The 26,071-nt window shown below is 42.1% G+C and overlaps 2 protein-coding genes across 2 annotated transcripts; one reads left to right on the forward strand and one right to left on the reverse strand.

Annotated features, from left to right (window-relative positions):
• Positions 1 to 250: 250 nt before the first annotated feature.
• Positions 251 to 2,053, reverse strand: LOC120041961 (eukaryotic translation initiation factor 2 subunit 1-like). The gene is made up of 2 exons (XM_038986835.1): positions 1,915 to 2,053; positions 251 to 1,658 (listed from the first exon to the last, which is right to left on the reverse strand). The coding sequence occupies exons 1-2, from the start codon at positions 2,026 to 2,028 to the stop codon at positions 1,533 to 1,535; spliced, it is 240 nt and encodes a 79-aa protein (XP_038842763.1). The 5' UTR covers positions 2,029 to 2,053; the 3' UTR covers positions 251 to 1,532.
• A 6,400-nt stretch (positions 2,054 to 8,453) lies between these two features.
• On the forward strand, positions 8,454 to 25,799 carry LOC120041957 (transport and Golgi organization protein 1 homolog). The gene is made up of 24 exons (XM_038986831.1): positions 8,454 to 8,629; positions 10,181 to 10,237; positions 10,371 to 12,537; positions 12,820 to 12,885; positions 12,976 to 13,109; positions 14,598 to 14,723; positions 14,852 to 14,873; positions 15,010 to 15,086; positions 15,192 to 15,269; positions 15,398 to 15,508; positions 15,964 to 16,035; positions 16,152 to 16,256; positions 16,374 to 16,490; positions 16,673 to 16,754; positions 17,828 to 17,880; positions 18,004 to 18,094; positions 18,172 to 18,310; positions 18,494 to 18,686; positions 18,875 to 18,942; positions 19,256 to 19,344; positions 22,987 to 23,061; positions 23,167 to 23,213; positions 24,243 to 24,591; positions 24,748 to 25,799. The coding sequence occupies exons 3-24, from the start codon at positions 11,589 to 11,591 to the stop codon at positions 25,005 to 25,007; spliced, it is 3,303 nt and encodes a 1,100-aa protein (XP_038842759.1). The 5' UTR covers positions 8,454 to 8,629; positions 10,181 to 10,237; positions 10,371 to 11,588; the 3' UTR covers positions 25,008 to 25,799.
• Positions 25,800 to 26,071: the final 272 nt, after the last annotated feature.

A 26,071-nucleotide genomic window follows, 5' to 3' on the forward strand; every position in this document is an offset into this window, starting at 1 on the left:
AGCTCAGGGACCGGCAGTGGTAATTTACTCATCGATTAAAAATGTAATCTCAATACAGTTTTCTGCTCCCAAAAATAGAATATGTTACGAACAGAGTAGATTAAGTTATGTAGACTTTACCTTTTTAGAAACGTTGGTAAAAGTGCGTTGTTTAGATGCGCATTTCAGAGTAAGTGTTCCATAACGGAAAAACGCAAATGTATTCAAAAACGCCCCAATAGGATCTCACTATCTCGTGCTTGTCCTGCCGAATATGGTTAATTTGCTTATTTTGTGAATGGGTGGAAGAAGGTCACCTAGCTGTTAGTGTTGGACTAGTAACCCAGCCGACAAGGTTGATTTGCCCTTGAGCAAGGCACTTAACCTTAATTTGCTCCAGGTGTGCTGTACTGCCATGGCAGACCCTATAAAGCACCACATTTCACTGTACATATCCTGTGCACGTGACAACAATTAAACATCTTATTTAAAATCTTTGATAAAGGCTAGAGTACCCACATGGACCTTTCTCCAACAGCTTCTGCTATAACTGCATCCCACATTTAATTTAAGTGCATGTTTCACTTTCAATCACTTCTAACCTGATAACACATATTTACTTTTCTATTTGTTTAATGTAATGTTAAGAATGTAGTCCTGACAAAATAGAAATATATCCAGAATGCACCCTAAGTTATAAAGATCTGTGTGAGTTGGTTAGGTGAGCATTATTCTCTTCCGCCCGACATTTCACTTGAACCATATTGAGCAGGAAAACAACAAGAACGCTATTGTCCTTTCATGGAGTTGGGGAGATAGTCAAAACCACTTTCAAAAGTACTCATTCCTAAAATATGTCCTTGCTATATATAAAACACTTGTCTTATTATATTCTCAGAATCTATCTAAACCCCTACTCACTCTAGCCTGGTCCTATACTGCATGTGTCACAAAGAGTTGGTTAAAGAACATTCAGCACGGGACCAGGCTACCACCCCACCAACCCAAGCCTTGTCCCATTTTGTATTATATGTGCTGTAGCCAACTCTTCCACACAGAGAGGAGTTGGCTACAGCACAAAAAGGCTAATCCTACCCCAACCCACCCGTTCTTATGCAATTCAAACAGCTAGGGTTCAGTGATCATATTCAGTTGTTATTGTGTCCATTGGTATAATCACAGAGGCCTTTCCCAGCCCTGTTTGGCAGTATGACAGTCAGTGCCTGTAGCCATCTCTCTATCAGTCTCCCTGAGAGGGTCCCTGCTACTGATCCAAAGGGTTCAGTTGGAGAGACGTTCTAGAATGCTTGATTTGATATGAAGTTCGTCATCTCATCAGACAAGGCCTGTATTCATGAAATATCTCAAAATAGGAGTTCTGATCTAGGATAAGTTTAGCCTTTTAGATCATTATGCATAAGATTACATATGGGGGGGTGGGCTGATCCTAGACCAGCACTCCTACTCTGAGATGCTTTATGAATACATGCTCTGGACTGCATATGTATAATTGGTCTCGTCGTCGTATCCAATCCCTCAGTTCTTCATCTAGTTTAGTCCTCTGCCTTGGCCTCCATCTCTCCATCCTCGTCATCTCCGTCCACCTCAGCGTTCTCTCTCTCCAGTTGCTCCAGCTGGCGGGCCAGCTCTGTCTCATCTATGTCGGTCACAACCTTCGCCTGGAGGGGAGGAAAACATATAAGACAATTAACACATGGACATTGAAAGCGCAATGTCCTGAACATTGTTGCTGTTTTTAATACTGTTTTAATGTGAGATCTCTGGCGAGTAAGACTTCCAAAGCATGTATTACATATGGCAGGAGTTACAATTTTCTGTTTTACATGAAACTTCTACCACCCCACCTTGGACTTTCCATTGTCCCCCTCTTCCTAATGTATTAAAATACAGCAAACATGATTTTTATGTAAAATCCTCCATCTGGATGTTAAACACTCCTCGCTTCTCCTCAATCTTCTCTTTGATGGCAGCCATGGCCTGGTTGAGGACAGAGAGACCCTCTGTGCGCTCCAGTGTGGTGGTGGTCATGACGTAGCGCGGCGGCGCTATCAGATTAATCTGTCAGAGACCCAAAGAGACACAATGTTGTGATGCATATAGCCTTTTCCCTGACACAGATCTTGGACTAAAAGTCACTTTCAGTGGATGCTTTTGTCTTTTTTAATAAAAAAATGTATGTATATACAGTACCAGTCAAGAGTTTGGACACACCTACTCATTCAAGGGTTTTTCTTTATTTTTAACATTTTCTACATTGTAGAATAATAGTGAAGATATCAAAACTATGAAATAACCAATATGGAATCAGCTAACCAAAAAATATATTTTATATTTGAGACTCTTCAAAGTAGCCATCCTTTGCCTTGATGACAGCTTCGCACACCATTGGCATTCTCTCAACCAGCTTCATGAGGTTGTCACCTGGAATGCATTTCAATTAACAGGTGTGCCTTGTTAAAAGTTAATTTGTGCAATTTCTTTCCTTCTTTTAATGTGTTGTGACAAGGTAGGGGTGGTATACAGAAGACAGCACTATTTGGTAAAAGACCAAGTCCATATTATGGCAAAAACACCTCAAATAAGCAATGAGAAACGACAGTCCATCATTACTTTCAGACATGAAGTTCAGTCAATGCGGAAAATTTCAAGAACTTTGAAAGTTTCTTCAAGTGCAGCCGCAAAAACCATCAAGCGCTATGAAACTAGCTCTCATGAGGACCGCCACAGGAATGTCCCAGAGTTACCTCTGCTGCAGAGGATAAATTCATTAGAGTTACCAGCCTCATAAATTGCAGCCCAAATAAATGCTTCACAGAGTTCAAGTAACAGACATCTCAACATCAACTGTTCAGAGGAGACAATCAGACCTGTCTGAATCAGGCCTTCATGGTCGAAGTGCTGCAAAGAATCCACTACTAAAGGACATCAATAAGAAGAAGAGACTTGTTTGGGCCAAGAAACACAAGCAATGGACATTAGACCAGTGGAAATCTGTGCTTTGGTCTGATGAGTCCAAATTCGAGATTTTTGGTTCCAACCGCAGTGTCTTTGTAAGACGCAGAGTAGGTGAACGGATGATCTCCACATGTGTGGTTTCCACCGTGAAGCATTGAGGAGTACAGGGTCTGAATACTTATGTAAATGTGATATTATAGTTTTTTTTTTAAATATACATTTGCTAAAATGTCTAAAAACCTGTTTTTGCTTTTTCATTATGGGGTATTGTGTGTAGATTAGAAGCCTATCAGAAGCTTCTAAAGCCATGACATCATTTTCTGGAATTTTCCAAGCTGTTTAAAGGCACAGTCAACTTAGTGTATGTAAACTTCTGACCCACTGGAATTGTGATACAGTGAATTATAAGTGAAATAATCTGTCTGTAAACAATTGTTGAAAAATTGACTTGTGTCATGCACAAAGTAGATGTCCTAACCGACTTGCCAAAATTATAGTTTGTTAACAAGAAATTTGTGGAGTGGTTGAAAAACGAGTTTTAACGACTCCAACCTAAGTGTATGTAAACTTCCGACTTCAACTGTATACACACACACTACCGTTCAAAAGTTTGGGGTCACTTAGAAATGTCCTTGTTTTCTATGAAAACATACATGAAATTAGTTGCAAAATTAACAGGAAATATAGTCAAGATGTTGACAAGGTTATAAATAATGATTTTTAACTGAAATTATTGCTTTCGTCAAAGAATCCTCCATTTGCAGCAATTACAGCCTTGCACACCTTTGGCATTCTAGTTGAAGTCGTAATCTGAAGAGATTTCACCCCGTGCTTCCTGAAACACCTCCCACACGTTGGATTGGCTTGATGGGCCGTTCTTAGGTACCATACGGTCAAGCTGCTCCCATAGCTCAATAGGGTTGAGATCCGGTGACTGTGCTGGCCACACCATTATAGACAGAATACCAGCTGACTGCTTCTTCTCTAAATAGTTCTTGCATAGTTTGGAGCTGTGCTTTGGCTCATTGTCCTGTTGTAGGCATAGCGTTGCAAAATTGAGCGATAGCCTTCCTTCTTCAAGATCCCTTTTACCCTGTACAAATCTACCACTTTACCACCACCAAAGCACCCCCAGACCATCACATTGCCTCCACCATGCTTGACAGATGGCGTCAAGCACTCCTCCAGCATCTTTTCATTTTTTCTGCGTCTCACGGATGTTCTTCTTTGGGATCCGAACACCTCAAACTTAGATTAGGCTGTCCATAACACTTTTTTCCAATCTTCCCCTGTTCAGTGTCTGTCTTCTTTTGCCCATATTAATCTTTTATTTTTACTGGCCAGTCTTAGATATGGATTTTTCTTAGCAACTCTGCCTAGAAGGCCAGCATCCCGGAGTCGCCTCTTCGCTGGTAACGTTGAGACTGGTGTTTTGCGGGTACTATTTAATGAAGCTGCCAGTTGAGGATTTGTGAGGCGTCTGTTTCTCAAACTAGACACTTCAATATACTTGAGCTCTTGCTCAGTTGTGCACCGGGGCCTCCCACACTTTCTATTCTGGTTAGAGCCAGTTTGCGCTGATGGATGCTGATAATGGACCTCTGTACGCCTACGTAGATATTCCATTCCAAATCAGCCATTTCCAAATACAATAGTCATTTACAACATTAACAATGTCTACACTGTATTTCTGATCAATTTGATGTTATTTTAATGGACAAAAAAATGTGCTTTTCTTTCAAATACAAGAACATTTCTAAGTGACCCCAAACTTTTGAACGGTAGTGTGTGTGTGAACTTGTTTTCCTCCAGTGTTTGTAAACATTGTAAATGTAAACAAACACTGTATAGCCTCATAACATGGTTAAAACAATGTGTGTCCAAAAATGGATGTAGCACCTACCCCTTTTTTTTATTTTTTATTCTATCAAATGTGTGCGAGTTTGAGCATGTGTCCATTAGGCCTATGGATTCTAATGTACTTGTCCTCTTGCTCAGTTGTGCACCGGGGCCTCCCACTCCTCTTTCTATTCTGGTTAGAGACAGTTTGCGCTGTTCTGTGAAGGGAGTAGTACACAGCGTTGTACGAGATCTTCAGTTTCTTGGCAATTTCTCGCATGGAATAGCCTTCATTTCTCAGAACAAGAATAGACTGCCGAGTTTCAGAAGAAAGTTCTTTGTTTCTGGCCATTTTGAACCTGTAATCGAACCCACAAATGCTGATGCTCCAGATACTCAACTAGTCTAAAGGCGGCCCGTTTTATTGCTTCTTTAATCAGAACAACAGTTTTCAGCTGTGCTAACATAATTGCAAAAGGGTTTTCTAATGATCAATTAGCCTTTTAAAATGATAAACTTGGATTAGCTAACAACGTGCCATTGGAACACAGGAGTGATGGTTGCAGATAATGGGCCTCTGTAAGCCTATGTAGATATTCCATAAAAAATCTGCCGTTTCCAGCTACAATGGTCATTTACAACATTAACAATTTCTACACTGTATTTCTGGTCAATTTGATGTTATTTTGATGGACAAAAAATGTGCTTTACTTTCAAAAACAAGGACATTACTAAGTGACCCCAAACTTTTGAACGGCAGTGTATGTCAGAGCGGCATTGGACGAAGATACAGTGGCATAGTATAGAATACAGTATATACATATGAGATGGGTGATGCAGTATGTAAACACAATTAAAGTGACTACGATACCGTAGAATAGTGTGGAGTGCAGTTTATACATATTGTGACGACCCTCCTGCTCTGTCTGCCGTATTATTTCGCTTTGCTCTTGTTTTCCTTATTAGGATGTTGGCGGGCAGGGCTGGGAGGGTCGTCAGCGACATGGGACACACCTGGGCCAGGGTGTGTTCCCGGATAAATGCACCAATTCCCCATTCATTGGGGAGACTCTCCATGCAGACACATTTATAGATTTTTGGTTGTGGCATTTTTGTGGCCGTTTGGTTGCTTTGGCACCTTTCAACACCCCTCATTATCACATTTATGCACACAAACACTCACACTACTGATTACTGACTACACACACCATTGTTAATTGTATTTAGTTTACTTCAGTTAAGGAATAACAAAATATATTTTTGTTATCTCCACGAGCTGGTTTGTGATGAGTAATGCTAGATATGGAAACATTATTAAAGTGGCTAGTGATCCATTTCTAAAATTGGCAGTGATTCCAAATCTTTGTCTATAGGCAGCCGCCTCTGATGTGCTAGTGATGTTTCGCAGTCTGATGGCCTTGAGATCGAGAGACTGAAAAGCAGCTTCTGTCTACAGACCCTGGTTCGATTCCAGGCTGTATCACAACCAGCTGTGATTGGGAGTCCCATAGGGAAGCGCACAATTGTCCCAGCGTTGTCTGGGTTTAGGGTTTAGAACGTCATTGTATATAAGAAATTATTTTTAACTGACTTGCCTAGATAAAGGTCAAATCAAAACATGTAATTAAATACATTGTCTTTGTTATAGGACTGTAATTTGTTGCAATGCTTTTTTGTCATTTTATTGGCAATGACATGTGACTTGGATCATTACCGTCATTGAGGGTCCTCCCAAATGTGAGTAAAATGATGTCCTCTGTTTAATGGGGTGATTGTAGTCTATTCGGGTGGGAGTGGCTACTATTTTGATAACAGGTGAAACAAAAACAACTGTATCGCCAACCCTTAGCTTCGTCCAGCAACTACGCTTTTGTATTAACATTTATTTGATCAATTCTGACTTTTACAGGTTAATATAAACGTAGTTTATAGCCTATCCTGGAAATGTGAGTCCTATCTATCCTCTCTGTTTGTTTTGGTACCCAGTGCCTGAAAAACAATGAACATGTGCTTTTAATGTATCATAATACATCTGCGATAGTCAGAAAGTCCAATTGAATGGAGAATGGGATATTGCGCTCACTTGTCAGTTAACTTGTGGACTGTTTAGTTCTATCCAACAAAGACGTGATAAACCCGAATCAGAACGTATATTGTGACGCAATAAGACGGTTTTATTATGCGTTCTGGTTTCATGTCCTTGCTCTTATTTTTTACATTGTCTGCCCAGATTTTGATATTTGCCTCTACGATCAACATCCTGCGAATTGTTCCAGCCTTGGATTTGCTGACGTTTAGGCTTCATCTGTTCATAGTCGAGCAGAACCAGCCAGCCCAATTGCCAACATGGCTGTAAATGTTTATTATGTATACATTTTTATTTTATGTATTCATAATTTCATACCCAAAGCCGCAGTCGAAAGGAGCTTCTCCGACTTCAAAAGATGTGCAGACGAGGAATGCAGTGGTAAGTACTTGGCGCTAAACTCAAGCGAACTTTCAGGATGCTTCCATCTTTCAATAGATAGCTAGCTTGACCGGCGTTGTCATTTCAAAGGGATAAACTCGGCTAACCTAGCGCAATTGTCGTTAACGTTAGTTGTAAATACTGTAATGGAACAGTTAGGGAGCAGGTCTCGAACCCTCGACCTTCTAGCCCGAAGTCCAGCGCGCTATCGACTGTGTCGCAAAAGCATGCTCGTGCGGCAGAGTCGATTTCCGCGCTTATAACCCCAGGGTCCGGCGCACAGTCGATAGCGCGCCGGACCTCGGGCTAGGAGTTCGAGGGTTCGAGACCTGCTCCCCACTGTTTCATTACATTGGTGTCAGAAGTGATCGGACCTTGCATCCACGACAGTGTGTGTGCTTGGCCGGTGAGCGCTTTCCTGTAAGACGTAGAGTCGCAAGCTAGCGCGAGGGCTCGTGCGGCAGAGTCGATTTCCGCGCTTATAAACCCAGGGTCGTTACACTACCAATGCATAATAACCTAAGCTATGCTTAGTTGTAGCCGAAGCGAAGTCTCGGCCTGTGTTGGCTACTGCCTGACTAGTTGCCAAATTCTGAAACTATATTAACTGTGTTTCTGTAGTAACTACGTTAGTAGCTTGCACAAGCTTTCGGCCTATATATTTTCTTGAACCCAAAGGCAAAGCCACACAAGGGCCCATAGCTAATCCAAACTTGTGAACGTTGACTAACTAACTACATGACAACTTGCCAATTGATCTGACAGTCTTCTTAGTTAACTAACTAGCTAGCTACACACAATAATAGAGATGTGAGCTTAATTGTAATCAACTACTATAGTTACTTACTAAACTGACCATAAATATATCATACTTCTGTGTTGGCTTAGGAAGCAAATTGCAAGATGGTGTATAGGCCTGGTTAGCTATAAAGCTAGCTATTGTTGACATAAAATACTGGCATGTCATTAACCCCTCTGCTTGCAAGTTCTTCTCTTTTTACATCTACCTTATCAAGACAAAAACAATATTCTATTTAGCCTTAATGCTTGGCTTTCCTTTTGGATACTCTGGCTCTGTAAAAAGAGAAGCAGATAAAACAAGGCTTACTTTAGTGATGTGTATTCTATTCACGCCCTGATTGTGCATGGGGCACATAGGGTGGACGCTGAGGTAATGGGCTGGAATCTTTGGTAGGCGTGAAACAACTGATCTTTGAATCATTCCTCTCCACAGTGCTCCTGTGCCGGGGCAAAGCTTTCAGCGATTTCACCGGACCAGACTGTCGGTTTCTGTCATTTAAAAAAGGAGAGACTATATATGTCTACTATAAACTCTCAGGCCAATGGACAAATATATGTGCAGGGAGTGTAAGTATGAGTTAATATTAAATTACAGTACCTGTCAAAAGTTTGGACACACCTACTCATTCAAGGGTTTTACTTCACTATTATTCTACAATGTAGAAAATAGTAAAGACATCAACACTTTGGAAAACACATGGAATCATGTAGCAACCAAAAAAGTGTTAAACAAATCAAATATATTTTAGATTCTTCAAAGTAGCCCCCCCTTGTCTTGATGACTGCTTTGCACAGACTTGGCATTCTGTCAACCAGCTTCATGAGGTAGTCACCTGGAATGCATTTCAATTAACAGGTGTGCCTTATTAAAATGTTATTTGTGGAATTTATTTCCTTCTTAATGCGTTTGAGCCAGTTGTGTTGTGACAAGGTTGGGGTGGTATACAGAAGATTTGGTAAAAGACCAAGTCCATATTATGGCAAGAACAGTGCAGTCGCAAAAACCATCAAGCGCTATGATGAAACTGGCTCTTATGAGGACTGCCACACGAAAGGAAGACCCAGCGCTACCTCTGCTGCGAGTTAACTGCACCTCATATTGAAGCCCAAGTAAATGCTTCACAGAGTTCAAGTAACAGACATAGCCCAACATCAACTGATCAGAGGAGACTGCGTGAATCAGGCCTTAATTGTTGAATTGCTGCAAAGAAACCACTACTGAAGGACCCTAATAAGAAGAAGAGACTTGCTTGGGCCTAGACACACGAGCAATGGACATTAGACTGGTGGAAATCTGTCCTTTGGTCTGATGAGTACAAATTTGAGAGTTTTGGTTCCAACCTTTGTGTCTTTATGAGATGCAGAGTAGGTGAACAAATTATCTCCGCATGGGTGGTTCCCACCGTGAAGCATGGAAGAGGTGTGGGGGTGCTTTGCTGGTGACACTGTCTGTGATTTATTTAGAATTCAAGGCTCACTTAACCGGCATTCTGCAGTGATATGCCATCCCATGTGGTTTGTGCTTAGTGGGACAATTATTTGTTTTTCAGCAGGACAATGACCCAACACACCTCCAGGCTGTGTAAGGGCTTTTTCACCACATTCACCCGACCTCAACCCAATTGAGATGGTTTGGGATGAATTGGACCACAGAGTGAAGGAAAAGCAGTCAACAAGAGCTCAACATATGTGGGAACTCCTTCAAGACTGTTGTAAAAGCATTCCTGTTTCAACAACAGAACAAGCATTTTGCTACACCCGCAATTACATCTGCTAAACACGTGTATGTGACCAATAAAATTTGATTTGATTTGAGCTTCTTTGAAGAATATCAAATATATTTAGATATTTTTTTGTACACTTTTTTGGGGTTACTACATGATTCCATATGTGTTATTTCATAGTTCTGATGTCTTCACTATTATTCTACAATGTAGAAAATAAAGAAAAACCCTTGAATGAGTCGGTGTGTCCAAACTTTTTACTGGTACTGTATATGATAACATTGCAGTCTAGAAGGAATGTTGAAGCTTTTTCTGTTTTGTTAACATGTTTCATTCTCTGTTTTGTTTCCATTTCTTACAATGGGTTGGTAACCGTTTTGGTTACTTCAATAAGGACCAACTCGTAATCAATCACATATACACTGAAAAAGAATTGGAGATTCCTGCTGAGGTAAGTCAATAAATAGATGTAGGCCTAGTTCACTACTGCCAATGCATCATCGCTTAAAACATTGTCTGGAATGACTGAACTTCTTTCTGAAATAGGTAGTATGACTCAAACAATGTTTTCTTTTTCTTTTCAGGAAACCGACATTGTTTGCTTTGACACTGGACACGATAAGTTTGACAGTTATGCCATTGATTCACTGTTAGGTTCCTCTTTATTGTTAACAGACAAGGAGGAATCTGTGCAAGTAACCACAGAGACTTTGTACCTTAACAAAAGTGCTGAGAGCACCACGGTGGAAGTGGATGAGCCTCCACCTGAAGTGACACTGTTAGAAAATGATGAGATTGATAGGGATGTACCTGAGGACATTGATAAGGTTGTAGAGGTTCCAGATAATGATGATCTGAGACATTTTGAGGCTTTAGAGTCCTCTCTGCCTCAGCCTGAAACTCTTGACACAAAGGGAGTGGAATCTAACACTGTACTTGAGACCACAGCTGAGAGGATCAAAGATTACCTTCAGAAAGATCAGCAGAGGACAGAGGACTCTGTGCCGTACAGTGTTGTTGAACCAGAGGAAGGTGAGATCAAAGAAACCCCCTCAGAACCTGAATCCAAAGATGATCCTGAGTTAGAAAATGCACCTGATGGTTTTTCAGAAGGCAGACCTATTCCAGAGTTAAACACCACACTTGGAATAACTTTTGATGCTGTCACTTCCAATGATGAGGACACTTGGAAGGTGACTCCATATGACGAGGAAAGTGACAAGACTGAATATCAGCAGGATGAGGACAGTGATCATCATCTCAGGGAAACTCCATTGCTGGCTTTTTCTGAAGAAAGTTATAATTTGGAACACGAGAACATTCCGGAATCTGATCAGACAGATGAGGAAGACAGTCTATCAGAGGTACCTCATACACAGAAACAGGACTCCAAGGACAATAACCTGTGGTCTGCATTTGGTGATACCGTTTTTAACATTGTCAGTGGTGGGGAAAGAATAGCTTATGTTGCCGGTTCAGAGGAAGATGACGAGGAGGATGATGATGAAGGTGAGATTACACCAGAGGAGCCTCCCAAAATTGAAGAACCCAAGGAGTCATTTGGCTGTTCTACTTCCTCTGAGCTAATCTTTGAGGAACCTGCGGACTCTAATTTCAGTGAGGATGCTGTCAAAGTACCTGATGAGGATTCTCAGACGTTGCAGTTTGAGGATGAATCTGAAGAAGGTGTCATCGAACCTTCAACACCTCCTGCTGATGAGGCGAGTGAACACACTGAGGCTTTAGCAGAGAATCTTACAGAAGATGACAGCCCAGTCCCTAAACAGCTCTCACAGACAGACATGCTCTCAGACTTTGATAGTAAAATGAACGAATCAGAGCAGAAACAAGCTGTTGAAGAACTCCCCATACAAAAAGAGGAGTCAATAGATTTCTCACAAGTAGAGAATACTTTTAAACAGGGTGGTACAGAGCTTTTCAGACTATTTCGAGAACCATACCAGAAGGTCCCAGATCCAAGTAAAAACACAATGGTGAAAGAGAGCCATCAAGAACTCCCCATAGAGGAGGAGGATTCAATACACCTAGAGGGGGAAGAGATTGAGGAAGAGTTGCTAGAGGATGAAAATGCAGTATTGTCTTCATCCAAAACTGAGCACACTGATGAAAATGACACAGAAAGTCTATCTGAATTTGGGTCAGAGCAACCCAATAGTTATACACAAACCGATGTTGTATCCAGTGATGTGTTGGATGTGGTCCAACACGACGAGGCTATTGACATAGAACCTGAGGTGCATGAGACTGAAAATGATGCTGAAAGCCACACGCCCTCACTTAAAGATAAAGTTCTGGATCCCCTTCCAAACAAAGAGGCGGAATACAGTAACAATGTGTTGAGGCTGAGACTATTGCGAGACCGCTGCAAGGAGGAGGACATGGAGCGCCTCCAAAAGATTCTAGGTCCTCAGAACCTCTTTAGGTTGGAGTTCCTTTTTTTTGACCTGGAGCTGAAGGCTGCCCGGCGGTCCCAGACAAACGTCAGTGAGGACATTGAAACGGTGCTGGAAGCCATTTTGGAAGGCTCTGAAACCCCAATCCTGGATGAGATTGAGAGGATGCTGGATGCCCATGAGAACGCTGACCTGCAGCAGGAGGCTGGTGAGTTTGTTGAGGAAGCTTCCATCTTGGACGACTTCCAGAAATTGGTGTTCACCCTGCGTCAGAAGTACTCAACGGCCAGAAACAGTGCTCCCATGGCAGCGGGCAGTCAACTACACCCTGACACAGGTAATAATGCTTTTTTTTCAGTTTATGTTCAAGTCAGAGTATAGGAGGATTAAAACCTTTTGTTAAATAAATATTTGGAAAGTCTCATTCATTGCTAATGACATGATAATAATGCCTGGAGATTTGGTTTGCAGAATAAGCTGTATTTAAGAAATGCCCAAGAAGTACAACAAAGTAAATAGTAATCTGTTGACAGAACAAATACACTTCCTGACAATGCCAGTTAGATTGCAATGCATGAACATTTACTCACTGTTTGAACCTCTCTGAATGTTTCAAAAGATGGGAATATGTCTGAAAATACCTTGGACATGGGACTTAGCGTAGACATGGATCACCCTCCCTCAGGTAGGTGTTCATTATACTTCCCTACTTTTGAAATTGTGGTGAGATGTAAACTGTATGCATTAACCTAATTTGCTTGTGCTGTATTTCCAGGATCTCTGGAGTCACCTGCTGTCACTGATTTCCATGAAGATGAGCAGAGTGGTTCATCATTCGTATCAGTGCTAATTTTATCTGGTCGTCTCGTCACCCTGTTTTATGAGTATCTTGGAATATATGGTGTTATGGTAAGTTACTTCATGTATTTCTCTCTTGTGAATGGGCTTTCCTTCCTATTGTAATTGACTAATTGCCTGCATGTAGTGCTTAGGACTCAAGTATTCATACTTATTTTATTATTGCTGGGACAATGCATGTATTATTTTTATTTGGGGGGCGGCATTTGCCATGCTGACAGCGTTACCCAACCCTTCCCCTGTTTTCAACTGGTAGTTGAGTACAGCACCGTTTCCGTTAAATTAAACGTTCCAGAACATAAAAACGTACTGAATGCAGCCCAGGTTAAGTGATCCTTTCCCATTTTTTAGTTGACTTGTTCTAGTGAAGTGTAGACTGAAGTTAAGTGTCCACAGCCGGTGTTTTGCTTATTGAGTGGGATATAAATGATACCCCCGCTCATTTTACCAGGCTTTGTGCGTTTTGCTTAGAAAGTAATCACGTTCAGAACTCTAAAAGGAGGCTAGTAGACATGTTGTTGGTTTACGCAAACGAGTTGCATTGCAAGTCACAAGCCAAACTAACTAGATAGCCAGCTCAACTGTCAAAGTAACGTACAGTAGCGATGGATTCGGAAGAAACAACCCCTTTACCCACTTTGCCCCTGATGACAGAATCTGATCAACTGCCTGTCTTGTACTGTCTTGTACTTCGATATGTAAGTAGTTGGCTACAATGTAGCTAGCTGGCTAGTCAAGTCTTAGGCCGCCACATGGCTGGCTAGCTAGCTACATTGAAACTGAATCTTGTTGGCAACTTCATTTGCCTGTCCTCGTCCTCATTTAAAAAATGGCTCACTTTCCAGACTAGCAGTATCCGTTCTTCCTATATCTGGGTCTCAGATCGAGAGGTGCCTTCAAGTTGTTGAATTTTGCTTTGACAGCTTCCCCTTACATAACTATCACTTGAGGTTACATGCCATTAAAATCTACATGTGGCTCATGTCTAGTGATATGTTATGTAATCATCTGTTTTGTTTATTGGCCATTTTACAGGGTGAAAGGCTACATGATGCAATCTTTTGCACTCTAAATCCACATAGGCCTAAGGCTTGTTAGTTAGATCCACTCTGTGGTGATTAATTTAGCCAATCCCTGAATTTCACTGAGCGACTGCGATGGAAGTTCTGTATTGTGCAAAGGTCACCATGGTTGGACAGTGGTAGGGCCCCAGTCCAATCCAATCCCCATTAATTACATAAGGTCAAGGCAAATCCTCTCTCTATTGATTTTGATCAACAACTAGGTTATAGGCTACGTCTATTTCTAAACCCACCTTGATTTGATCTGAAGATATGCCTCTGCATTGACTGAGAGGGTGCTCAGTGGGATAACCATTAGCCATGCTTGTAAACAGAACACTGGAATGCCTGATGGTTTAGTTCAATGTTTTTAACATCACTTATTTTCTTCTGTCATCTCAGCCCAGCTATTACCCAACTTATTTGCTAAGCCTGACATGGTGCTGTAGTAACACTGATTGGACCTGTCTCTCCCCAGTTGGTCACCAGCCTGCCAGAGCACTGGAAGCCAGGTCCAGACTTCTACGGCGTGTCCTGTGAACCCGTGCTGGTCACTGCAGGTGCCGGGGTCATCGGCTTCCTCTTCTGGAGGAGCATTCTATCTGTAAGTCGTTGTTGCACAGTTACTGCTTTCATAATTTCATCATCTGATTGCTTTATGTTATTCTATGATGTATTGTATGCTACCGTTGAGGAGGCTGTTTGCTGCCACTTTTCTTTTCCTTCTCACAGGTCAAAAGCAAGTCATATCTAAGTAAGTTCTTCTCTCTGGCTATTTAGGGTGCATAGTGAATCCTCATTCATATTTCTTACAGGCTGGTGTTCTTGTCATGTGTAAACCATGTCTGATTTCATACTCTTGTCATGGTTTTTATTCGCTACTGAAAAAGAAATGGTGGACAGGATGAAAAAGCTTGAACAAGAGAAGAAGGAGATACTCCAAAAGGTCGCTGAACTGCAGCAACAGGTAAGTTGCAGAGACTTTTCACTGACTAAGATCCAGACTTTTGAGTTCAATGTGAATTAAGGTACATAATGTTTTGACAGTATATTTCTACTGGGTTCCCCTCAGGGCGAAGAACTTAAAGAAAAACAAAAGCTGTCTGAAAAATCTGCCACTTTATCTCTGGAAAAGATCCAGGAATTGGAGGTGAGTCTCTAAGAAATATTATCTTGATCACATGTCATTGTCATGCTGACAATTATTAGATCTTTTATTATTTTTTTCTTCTCCATAGTGTTTAAATTGACTACGCATTTTCTTTTTCTGTCCAATAGAATATTGTGCAAGAGATGGAGAGACAAAATGAGCGCCTGGACGAGGAAAATAACTTACACGCCATATCCTTTGACAAAGAGCGGGCCAATACTGCGAAACATGAAGATATGGTGAGTAGTATTGAGCGATTTAGCTGTAATTAAAATGTTTCAGAACAACCAATTCTCTGACGTCGGTTCAATTATTTGAATTCCATTAAGTTAGTTTATTATGTGAGCTCAATGTGCCGTTTCTCTAGAGAGAAATCAAATCAAGCACATACTTCGGGACGTTGTAGTTTTCAACAGGAAAATAAATATTCCACATAGTTTAGTGCAGAAAATGTGGTAATTGACTAAAATGACCACAATCCATTGCACCTACAGCTGCATGGACTTGCGCGGGCAGACAGAGAGAAAGGGACAGCCTGCAAATGAGAGAGAGACACCCTAGAGAGCAGTTGCTTTCGTGATGTAGACAGCATAGGCAGCTACTATTAGCCAGCTACTATCCTAAATAGGATGGCTCGTTGATGAGGACAGAGAAAGATGGTTGTCATTATGCTTATCATTATCTTTGCCCATAGATGTCCGAAATGGACAAAACCATTGAGAAGTTGAAGCGCAGCAAGAAGAAGACCCAGGATGCACTGTCGAAGGTATAGGTCATATAAGTGAACAGGCCCAATGAAAATATGTCAAATATATTAACATTGCAACAATCAAATGTAAAGTGTTTATTTCCTTTTCATTATCCTTATCATTGAATCTGTAGTCTACCATTCTGATGGATGAAGCCAAGCTCCACGAAGATGCCCGGATTGTCCAGGTCCAGGTTCTGGAGAAGGATATTGCCACCCTGAAGGAGGAGAACCTCTCGGTGAGTACCAATATGGAACAACGATTCACACTTTAAGCCTCATGACATTGTGTAGGACTCATTGGCCATGCAGGGCCTGCATTGCACCGTCCTGATGACCTAATTTCCTTGTTACAGCTGCACCATGCTGCCAAGTTGTGGGAGGAGAAGCACAGGGAGACAAGCGAGCAGATCAAAGTCTACCAGAAGTCCCAGAAAGACCTGGAGGATTCCCTCCTTCAGAAGGACCACAATGTTGAGTTTTTTTTACACGTTACGATATTGTTACACACATCAATTCCTGTTCACACCTTCTCAAATGCACCCTGATGACAAAGAAACATGTCACCTGTATTATGTTCCAAAAAAATACTTCTTGACTGATTCCATGGGAAAAGTGTAATGTATCAATTGGTGGTTCTCAACCTCTCTGGCAGGTTCTATCTGACCTGCTAGGAGACCTGGAGGCCTGCGATGACCTGAAAGGTGGAGTTGTTGCTAACGGGGTAGCCTCTAACGGTAAGTCACCTGACACGGTGTCCTAATCAGAGGAGGCTGGTGGGAGGAGCTATAGGAGGACGGGCTCCTTGTAATGGCTGGAATGGAACCAAATACATGGAAACAGTGTGCTTGACGCCGTTCCATTTATGCCTTTATAGTGAGCCAGTCCTTCTATAGCTCCTCCCACCAGCCTTCTCTGATTAGGATACTGTCATGTGATTTGGTCTTATGTAGCAAAATTTGAAATTGTGTTTTTTTTACATTGGATTAAAGTAGAGACTCGGAGCATCAAAATGGTATATCATACACTACAGTTGAGGAACAATGGGAAAGTAATTCTGCTTTGAAAGTTGATAAACTTGTAACCCATACTGGAGAGCTCTTCTTTGTCTATACCCATTCAGCATTGTTCACACATATTGTTAGCTAGCTAACAATATGCTTTATTTTGCAATGAGAAAACGACTTTCTGACAAAATTAGAAACTTATATCTGAAAATGGTTTCCCTTAGTTTGAAGATGTATTCAGGAGACAGGTGTTTTATACAACAGCCTTCTATGTGTTCTATTTTCGACTGCCTCTGCATATTTGCAATCAAACCACAGAATTTTCTCCATCTCCTTAGCTATCATACTCTGCTTCCACCAGACAGTCCACTGATTTCAAAACTTGGGTCTCCTAAAAGTGGAGAGCATCTTTCAAAAAAGCTGCGTTAGAAAGGGTTACTTACACATACTGAGAAGCTCATGTTATAGACAGAAGCGTGCTACATGGCAGACCAATCCGAACTCGTTTCATGGCGCGTCCAGCTCATCCATTATCTCAGCCAATCATGGCTAGAGGGAAGGTTCCTTCCTTTTTCCGTGGCTAAACTAACTCTGCTCATAGTTTACCATTTTTATTCGGATTTACGGATGGCATACAAGTTTGTTATTAAGGCACATGGAAGTTCACGTACCAGAAGGCATTTTGCCCCCAAAAACGCATTTTGATAGTTATACATTCAAATGCCTCTCCTGTGAAGTATTGACGCGCGACATACGCCTACTTTCCTGAAACGTGTCACTGTGTTTACAATTATTTGTTTCAGACAAGCAGACCATCATCCAAAACCGCCATAAGCAAATGATGGATGTCTCTCGGGTAAGACTGAGTTCTTTCTTGAACGGACCCAGATTTCTGTGTACCTGAAGGCAGGTAAAACTTGTGCTCAGAACCAAGAAGTGTGTCAACTCTTCCACTAACTGTTGGAAGAACTTTCCACAGGTCCAGACCACTCTGTCTGTTGTGGAGGAAGAGCGCGATCGCTTCATGACCAAGCTGCTGAACGAAGAGAAGTCCAGGAAAGAGCTGGAAGGTATGTCCCAGCAACTAGAATTTGATATGCATCACTGCCTTTTCTCTCTCAACACTATCAACTTGTTTTCACCACAGAGCAATTTCAGAAGCTGGAGCATGACATCTTGTTGGTGAAAAGTGACAAGAACCACCTGGAGAACCAGTACAAGACCCTGCAGCAGAAGAATGACATCATGACAGATATGTACCAGCAGAAGGAGAACGCTTTGCAGCAGTAAGTGGAATCAGAAGCAGTGCAGTTCATGTGTTAATACCATAGTAGGGTTTGTTCTCCATGGTTCCACAGCATGTAAAAAAAAAAAAAATCCTTGTCTTTTACTGTATTCTTTTACTGTGAGGTTTGAGGTTTTCAAATGGTCTTTAAATAGTTTGATTTAATTTGTGTGTCGCCTTACAGGAAGCTGACCAAGGAGGAGTTTGAGCGCCCCAACAAGGAAGACCGGCTGACGGAGATGGACGGCAAGGCCCTAGAGGAAGAGGTCAAGGTGTGTAGGCAGCGCGTTAAGGAGATCCAGGACGAGCTGAAATGGACCGAGAAGTTCTACAAAGCTCAGATCATTGAGCAGGAGCAGAAATCTCACGAGAACTGGGTTTGTACAATACAACGTTATTAGTCCATTTGTTAAAGAAACAACAAATGTCTCATTTCTCAACCCCCATCGATGGCACATACATTAGGATCAGGATTTTTTTTTTTTTGTCTTCTGTTTGGCCAGTCATTTGTAAGGTGAATTTAGTCCATAACAGGAGATTTTAAATGTCTCTTCGTTCTCTCTAGGTGATTGCACGCGCCGCAGAGCGAGCTCTGTTCGACGAGAAGAAGGAAACAACTAACATTCGTAACTTGTGAGTGCAACACTAATACAACAGACTCAATTGGGCTATACCAAAGCAGGGCTCACCTATTGCTCACTCAAAATGGAGACAGGCAGATCCTTTCATTTGGTTTATTTTTGGTCAATCTCACATTTACTTTTTGAATTAGTCATAATAGTAAAGTAAAAAGAGGCACATTGTGAACCAAAGGTTGCACTGCCAAGTCGAAGGGCCACAAATGCAAGTGTTTTGGTCACAGTTTTGCAATGCAGTAAGCTGTATTAGTCTAGATTTGGAGGTACAGTATTGAGAATCTAAATGCCTGTTCTCTTTTTCACCCTAGACTGACTGACATGTCCAGCAAGCTGAAGGAGCTCTGTAGGCCTCTGTTCAAGCCCACCCCTGGGATGGCTCCCATGCCTCTCCGACGAGGTAAGAACCAATCCTCAGTTCACGTTATTTAGTACTGGCACGTCTGGGGTGCATTCAGAAAAGGCAAAATCGTCAGAACATAACTTGCAGGTAGAAATGAAATGAATAGGGCTGATATGACTATTCTTGAGGACAGAGAATCATATTTCTATCTGAACGTTCTGTAACGTTCCTGACCATTTCTATTGTCTTGTCGGTTGGATATCATCTGTGACTGCGTTTCAAATTAGATCTTGGACTTTTTGACTGTCTGATACCTCATCTGCTGTTTGACGTCCACCCTCTGAAATGCATGTTTTCCTGGGGTTTTGATTTGAATTCCTTGTAGCTGGTCCAATGTGGAGAGACTGAGAGTGGTATTTGGCTGAGTGTTTTGTTGTTAAATGGTTTTGCTAAACAGGTGATTCGTACAGGCCCTGTAAGAAGTTCACGGGTGCCCCCCCCTCCCCCTGTGGGGCGAAGGAACAAGCCCTACCGTGAGTCTCCTGAACCCACGCCCCGGACAGCCTTGGCCCTGATTGGCCGAGCAGTACCATCCCTCAGCCAATCAACCACCCCCCCCTTGTTCACCCTTGTATGCCCTGACTCCCCGCTTCTTTTTCACCTTTCCTTTTTCCCTGTCTTTACCTCCGCTGTGGTGTTTCAATAATTTCCCTTATTTTTTCTTCCTACTGCTCTCATCCTGCTCCTAGTTGGTACCCATTTGACCTTTTCCTCTTCCTAATGTTTGTCTTCTAATTACGTCCTCTCTGATTTTCGAAGACATTCTTTCCTGTCTCTTTCACTGCCATCTTTTCTCCCTCTACTGCCATACCTATCTTTCTCACCTGTGTTTGCGTGTCCAGACGATCCAGAATGTTCCCATGCCTCCGTTTGCTTTCACAATTTGGAATAACCGCTCTTGCATCCCTCTTGCTCTTTCAGTACTATGGTGGTGTTTTTGTTGTGTTCAGCTGTTGTGAGATCATATGTGTGTGGCAACTCGTTAGGTTACTAAAGCTTCAGCCTTTGCTTTCCCTTGTGGGATTACTGCATTCCATACATTTGTATATATATATATATTTAAAATATACACTACCGTTCAAAAGTTTGGGGTCACTTAGAAATGTCCTTTATTTTTCAAATTGATCAGAAATACAGTGTATACATTAATGTTGTAAATGACTATTGTAGCTGGAAACGGCTTTTATTTTTTTAATGGAATATCTCCATGGGCGTACAGAGGCCCATTATCAGCAACCATCACTCCTGTGTTCCAATGGCACGTTGTTAGCTAATCCAAGTTTATCATTTTAAAAGGCTAATTGATCTTTAGAAAACCATTTTGCAAGTATGTTAGCACAGCTGAAAACTGTCCTGATTTAAAGAAGCAATAAAATTGGCCTCCTTTTAGACTAGTTGAGTATATGGAGTATCAGCATTTGTGGGTTCGATTACAGGCTCAAAATGGCCAGAAACAAAGCACTTTCTTCTGAATCTCGTCAGTCTATTCTTGTTCTGAGAAATGAAGGCTATTCCTTGTGAGAAATTGCCAAGACACTGAATATCTCGCACAACGCTGTGTACTACTCTCTTCACAAAACAGCGCAAACTGGCTCTAACCAGAATAGAAAGAGGAGTGGGAGGCCCCGGTTCACAACTGAGCAAGAGGACAAGTACATTAGTGTCTAGTTTGAGAAACAGATGCCTCACACGTTGAGGAACTGGCAACTTCATTAAATAGTACCCGCAAAACACCAGTCTCAACGTCAACAGTGAAGAGGCGACTCCGGGATGCTGGCCTTTCAGAAGGAAAGTCTTTGTTTCTGGCCATTTTGAGCCTGTAATCGAACCACGCAGCCGTTATACTGCTCAGAAAGGAGACGCGTTCTGTCTCCTAGAGATGAACGTAATCCTAACCGACTTGCCAAAACTATAGTTTGTAAACAATACATTTGTGGAGTGGTTGAAAAACGAGTTTTAATGACTCCAACCTAACTGTATGTAAACTTCCAACTTCAACTGTATATACACATACACACAGTACCAGTCAGAAGTTTGGACACACCTACTCATTCTAGGGTTTTTCTTTATATTTACTATTTTCTACATTGTAGAATCATAGTGAAGACATCAAAACTATGAAACAACACATATTGAATCATGTAATAACCAAAAGTGTTAAAAAATCTAAATATATTTGAGATTCTTTAAAGTAGCCTCCCTTTGACTTGATGACAGCTTTGCACACTCTTGGCATTCTCTCAACCAGCTTCACCTGAAATGCTTTTCCAACAGTCTTGAAGGAGTTCCCACATGCTGTGCTCTTGTTTGCTGCTTTTCCTACACTCTGGGGTCCAACTCATCTCAAACCATCTCAATTGGGTTGAGGTCGGGTGATTGTGGAGGCCAGGCCATCTGATGCAGCACTCATCACTCTCCTTGGTCAAATAACCCTCACACAGCCTGGATGTGTGTTGGGTCATTGTCCTGTTGAAAAACAAATGATAGTCCCACTAAGCGCAAACCAGATGGGATGGCGTATCACTGCAGAATGCTGTGGTAGCCATGCTGGTTAAGTGTCCCTTGAATTCTAAATAAATCACAGACAGTGTCACCAGCAAAGCACCATCACACCACACCACCTCCATGCTCCACGGTGGGAACCACACATATGGAGATCATTCATTCACCTACTCTGCGTCTCAGAAAGACACGAAGGTTGGAACCAAAACTCTCAAATTTGTACTCTTCAGACCAAAGGACAGATTTCCGTCAGTCTCATCTCCATTGCTCTTGTTTATTGGCCCAAGCAAGTCTCTTCTTATGGGGGTCCTTTTAGTAGTGGTTTCTTTGCAGCAATTCAACCATGAAGGCCTGATTCACGTGGTCTCCTCTGAACAGTTGATGTTGAGATGTGTCTGTTACTTGAACTCTGAAGCATTTATTTGGGCTGGTAACTCTAATGAACTTATCCTCTGCAGCAGAGGTAACTCTTGGTCTTTCCTGTGGCGTTTCTCATGAGAGCCAGTTTTATCATAGAGCTTGATGGTTTTTGCGACTGCACTTAAAGAAACTTTAAAAGTTCTTGAAATTTTCCAGATTGACTGATCTTCATGTCTTAAAGTAATGGACTGTCGTTTCTTTTTGCTTCTTTGAGCTGTTCTTGCCATAATATTGACTTAGCCCTATTTGGTAAAATACCATCTTCTTTATACCACCCCTACCTTGTCACAACACAACTGATTGGCTCAAACGCATTAAGAAGCAAAGAAATTCCACAAATTTAACTTTTAACAAGGCACACCTGTTAATTGAAAAGCATTCCAGGTCACTACCTCATGAAGCTGGTTGAGAGAATGCCAAAAGTGTGCAAAGCTGTCATCAAGGCAAAGGGTGGCTTCTTTGAAGAATCTCAAATATTCTGATACTGGTACTTCTAGTTCTGGAAGAATAATATCCTACCATGACATGACCAAACATTTTCCTCGGACTGCAAATAGACCAGACTTTGCTATAAATAGATGGTAGCATGAACCAGTAACGTGGTCTAGAGTCAGGTGCCTAATGACAACCAGGAGAGCCAAGGTTAGCATTCTAGAAGATTTGAGAATATTGCAGTGTTTTACGTTGATGTATCACCGTGTATTTATTGTCCGACAGGACCACGACCTCACTCTGACCCTCACGGCCGCCGTTACTCTCCGTACCACAAACACCCAGTGGCTGCTAGACCTGGTAGGGATTGTATTTTTTGTCAATGAGGGTTGATGTGGTATTATTCCCTAATCGAGCCCTTATCCTATATCTCCTCTAATCATTCTTCCCTTTGTTCCTCCACAGACACCATGGCCCCACGTACATCCTCACCAAGCAATCTGTGCAGCTCGGTAAGTTTCAGTCAATTTGAGACAATGTGCATCTCTCCCCCCTGTTCCTCCATCATGTGGGTGTGTTTGCACTAAACAGACCGCTCCACTAGAGTCACAGGCTGAGGCCCAGGCCTCCACAGAGAACCCAGAGGCAGTGAGTATTATGTTCGAGGCAGCGGTGGCAGGGGTGCGGGTGTGTGTGTGAGCATGCTTACCCCAGCCGTGGATCAGTGGCTGGAGTGGCAGTCAGCTGGGTAGTGGCGTCACAGGGTTGTCAGACTTAACATTGCTGGCTGGATTCTGACATGCGTGGTTGCTTGTTTTAAGGCGCTTACAGACGGGCTGCGGTAAACTGAACATTTCTGCCTACCGTGTGTAGATGCCAGCGGTCCCGGTTTTTGTCAGCTCGGCGGTTGTGATTAAAACATTGGTTGGTTGGTTGGTTGGTTGGCGAGAAGAACTCTGCTCATTGGTCAACCATGCATATTTTGAAGCCTTGAGCGTAGAGCCAGCGTCGCCGCTCACTGGAGTGAGTACCACGAACGGCGCCACTTGCGAAACTGCTTGCGTTTTGCCGCCCTACTCCCATTGAAGTCTGAAGACCTTTGCCGCTTCCCGTGGTCCGTCTGTAAGCTCCTTTTATATTTTCCCTATATTACAACACCCTCCCTCTGACCCCCATTGAATGAATTGGTGACACTGTTCTACAAAGCCATAACTTCAGCACAACTACATGATGGATATCTCAAATGTGTTGTCATTTAAAGCTGTGTGTGTTTGAGGTTAATGCTTTGTGGAAACGGTCCTGATTCTGAATCAGTGTGTGGAACTTGGTCGTGTGATTCTTGTGGGACTGTGTAACTTGACTTATTATTGTGGGATATTGTTGTCTTTCTCACCAGTGCATAATTGTTTGTTTTGTTCTAACCTAACCAAACTGTTTGAATCAGATGAAAGGGTCTCTCATTGTTGGTGCCAGCAGCAGGGCTACAAGCACAATGGACCTATTGCTATTCTTTGTTTTAATATTTTTTTGTGTTCCTCCAGAACCCTCGACCTCAGGGTCCTGGCTCCCTGCTGGTCTCTCCCATCAGCTCCCCCCTCGACTCAAGCCTCAGACCAGTCATCAGCCATCCCTCCGGACTCTGCCACCGTCCTCTTCCCGGACCCCACCGCATCCCTCCTCCCCCACCCTTCATGCCTCCCGTGTACCGACCAGACAACGGACACTCAGGCATGATGCCTCCTGGACCCCCACCGCCTAACGGACACCCGCCTGGTCCAATGATACCACCCGGACATCGACCTCCACCTCCTGGTGCTTACGGTCCCTCTTCCCCACACAACCGGTACCTTCCTCCACCTTCTCACTATGGACCGGTGCCTCCTCCATTCGGTAGGTGGTGAATTCTGGCCGCCAGCTTTTATCTCAAGTTGAGTCTTTGCTATTAGTATTTCAGTTGTGATTAGCAATGCTATTGTTATGTTGGTACTACAGTGTTATATTTGTATGTTCATTTTTCCTTCTACCCTCCTATGGCCCGACCCATAGGACCCCCACATACCTACGTGCACTATGGACCACTTGATCACTCCATCCCACTCCGACACCTGCCCCCTGGGGTGGCCCCATTCCCTCCTCATGTCGGCCCCAAAGACTTCCCTGTGCAGCCACAGGTCCCACATGGCCATGACTCTTCAGTGGGCCCCCAGCCCGACGCTGGCCCCCAGGGCCAGGGGCAAGACTACAGCTCCCAGCAGGCAACAGCTGCCCCCCAGGACTCAGTCAGCTCTGCCATGGCAGAGCCTTAGACACCTACCAACCGTTAACGACCTGGCTACATTTAATCAACCACGATTCATCTCTTTATTTTTTCCTTTTTGTTTTTAATTGGCTGAAAATAAATATCATATGATATACTTGCAAACAACAGAAGTATCTAAAAAGTTAGTGTTCCTATTAAAGCATCAGAAAATCAATGTTTTATGTTTCGTGTCTGAAATGTAATAATGACTTGAAGAGGAGTAGAACTGAGGCTTGTTACTCTGCAAGTCCTATTGTGCAATAACATTTCTATTGTATGACTGAGGATTTTAAGTTTTTCAAAGGGTATTATGTTGATTTTGTATTAATTTCACAATGTTATCATGGTTTCCTGTGGAAATTATTCAAAATAAATGGACCCCAAGCTTTTGGGTTGCTTGATCGATCATTTCAGAAGTACCATATTATCTTAACTCTTCCCCAAACTCTCTTCAGAATGAACTGAAAAGGAAAGTTGTGTAAGTTGAAAGTCAAAGATGTATTTGCTGTTCTTAGGATATTTTATTAATAAAACTGGTAAAAGGTACTGCAGTTGTCTATTGTTCATATGAAGCATATGACAACTTTTGTGATCCATTTTAGTTTGAAAGGAAATGTCTGACTGCATTTTGTTTTGTATGGGTAGCTGTATTACATGTGAAAAGCCAGTTATCACCCACTAACTGAACACCTGTCATATGACCTTCACATTTGTTTCTTTTTTTGTTCTTATGTTACATCAGGGATGCATCACATTTATCTATTTATTTTCAATAAAAAGAAAATAACAAAAAAATGTTGCACGTGACTAAAGACTATTTGCATTAAATGTATATCATTGCTTTGGTTAGAAATGTTTTACTCTGTAGGTCCCAGAACGTTTCTTTGTACCCGCCGACAACATTATTTTTTAATCCACTTTAGAATAAGGCTGTAACATAACAAAATGTGGAAAAGGTTTAGGGGTCTGAATACTTTCCGAATGCACTGTAGTGTATGTTTGCAGACAGCGCATGTACACCATTTTACATTTGAGTCATTTAGCAGATGCTCTTATCCAGAGCAATTTACA

This window comes from Salvelinus namaycush, unplaced genomic scaffold, assembly GCF_016432855.1.
Source record: "Salvelinus namaycush isolate Seneca unplaced genomic scaffold, SaNama_1.0 Scaffold593, whole genome shotgun sequence".
Taxonomy (NCBI): Eukaryota; Metazoa; Chordata; class Actinopteri; order Salmoniformes; family Salmonidae; genus Salvelinus; species Salvelinus namaycush.

Excerpts from the sequence above, each read along its gene's own strand:
- LOC120041957 (XM_038986831.1), top strand. The coding sequence starts at position 11,589 with ATGCTCTCAGACTTTGATAGTAAAATGAACGAATCAGAGCAGAAACAA. Across the intron at positions 13,110-14,597 it reads TTGGAATATATGGTGTTATG|TTGGTCACCAGCCTGCCAGA; the intron begins GTAAGTTACTTC and ends GTCTCTCCCCAG. Across the intron at positions 23,062-23,166 it reads CCCAGTGGCTGCTAGACCTG|ACACCATGGCCCCACGTACA; the intron begins GTAGGGATTGTA and ends GTTCCTCCACAG.
- LOC120041961 (XM_038986835.1), bottom strand. The coding sequence starts at position 2,028 with ATGACCACCACCACACTGGAGCGCACAGAGGGTCTCTCTGTCCTCAAC. Across the intron at positions 1,659-1,914 it reads TGTTTAACATCCAGATGGAG|GCGAAGGTTGTGACCGACAT; the intron begins GATTTTACATAA and ends CCTCCCCTCCAG.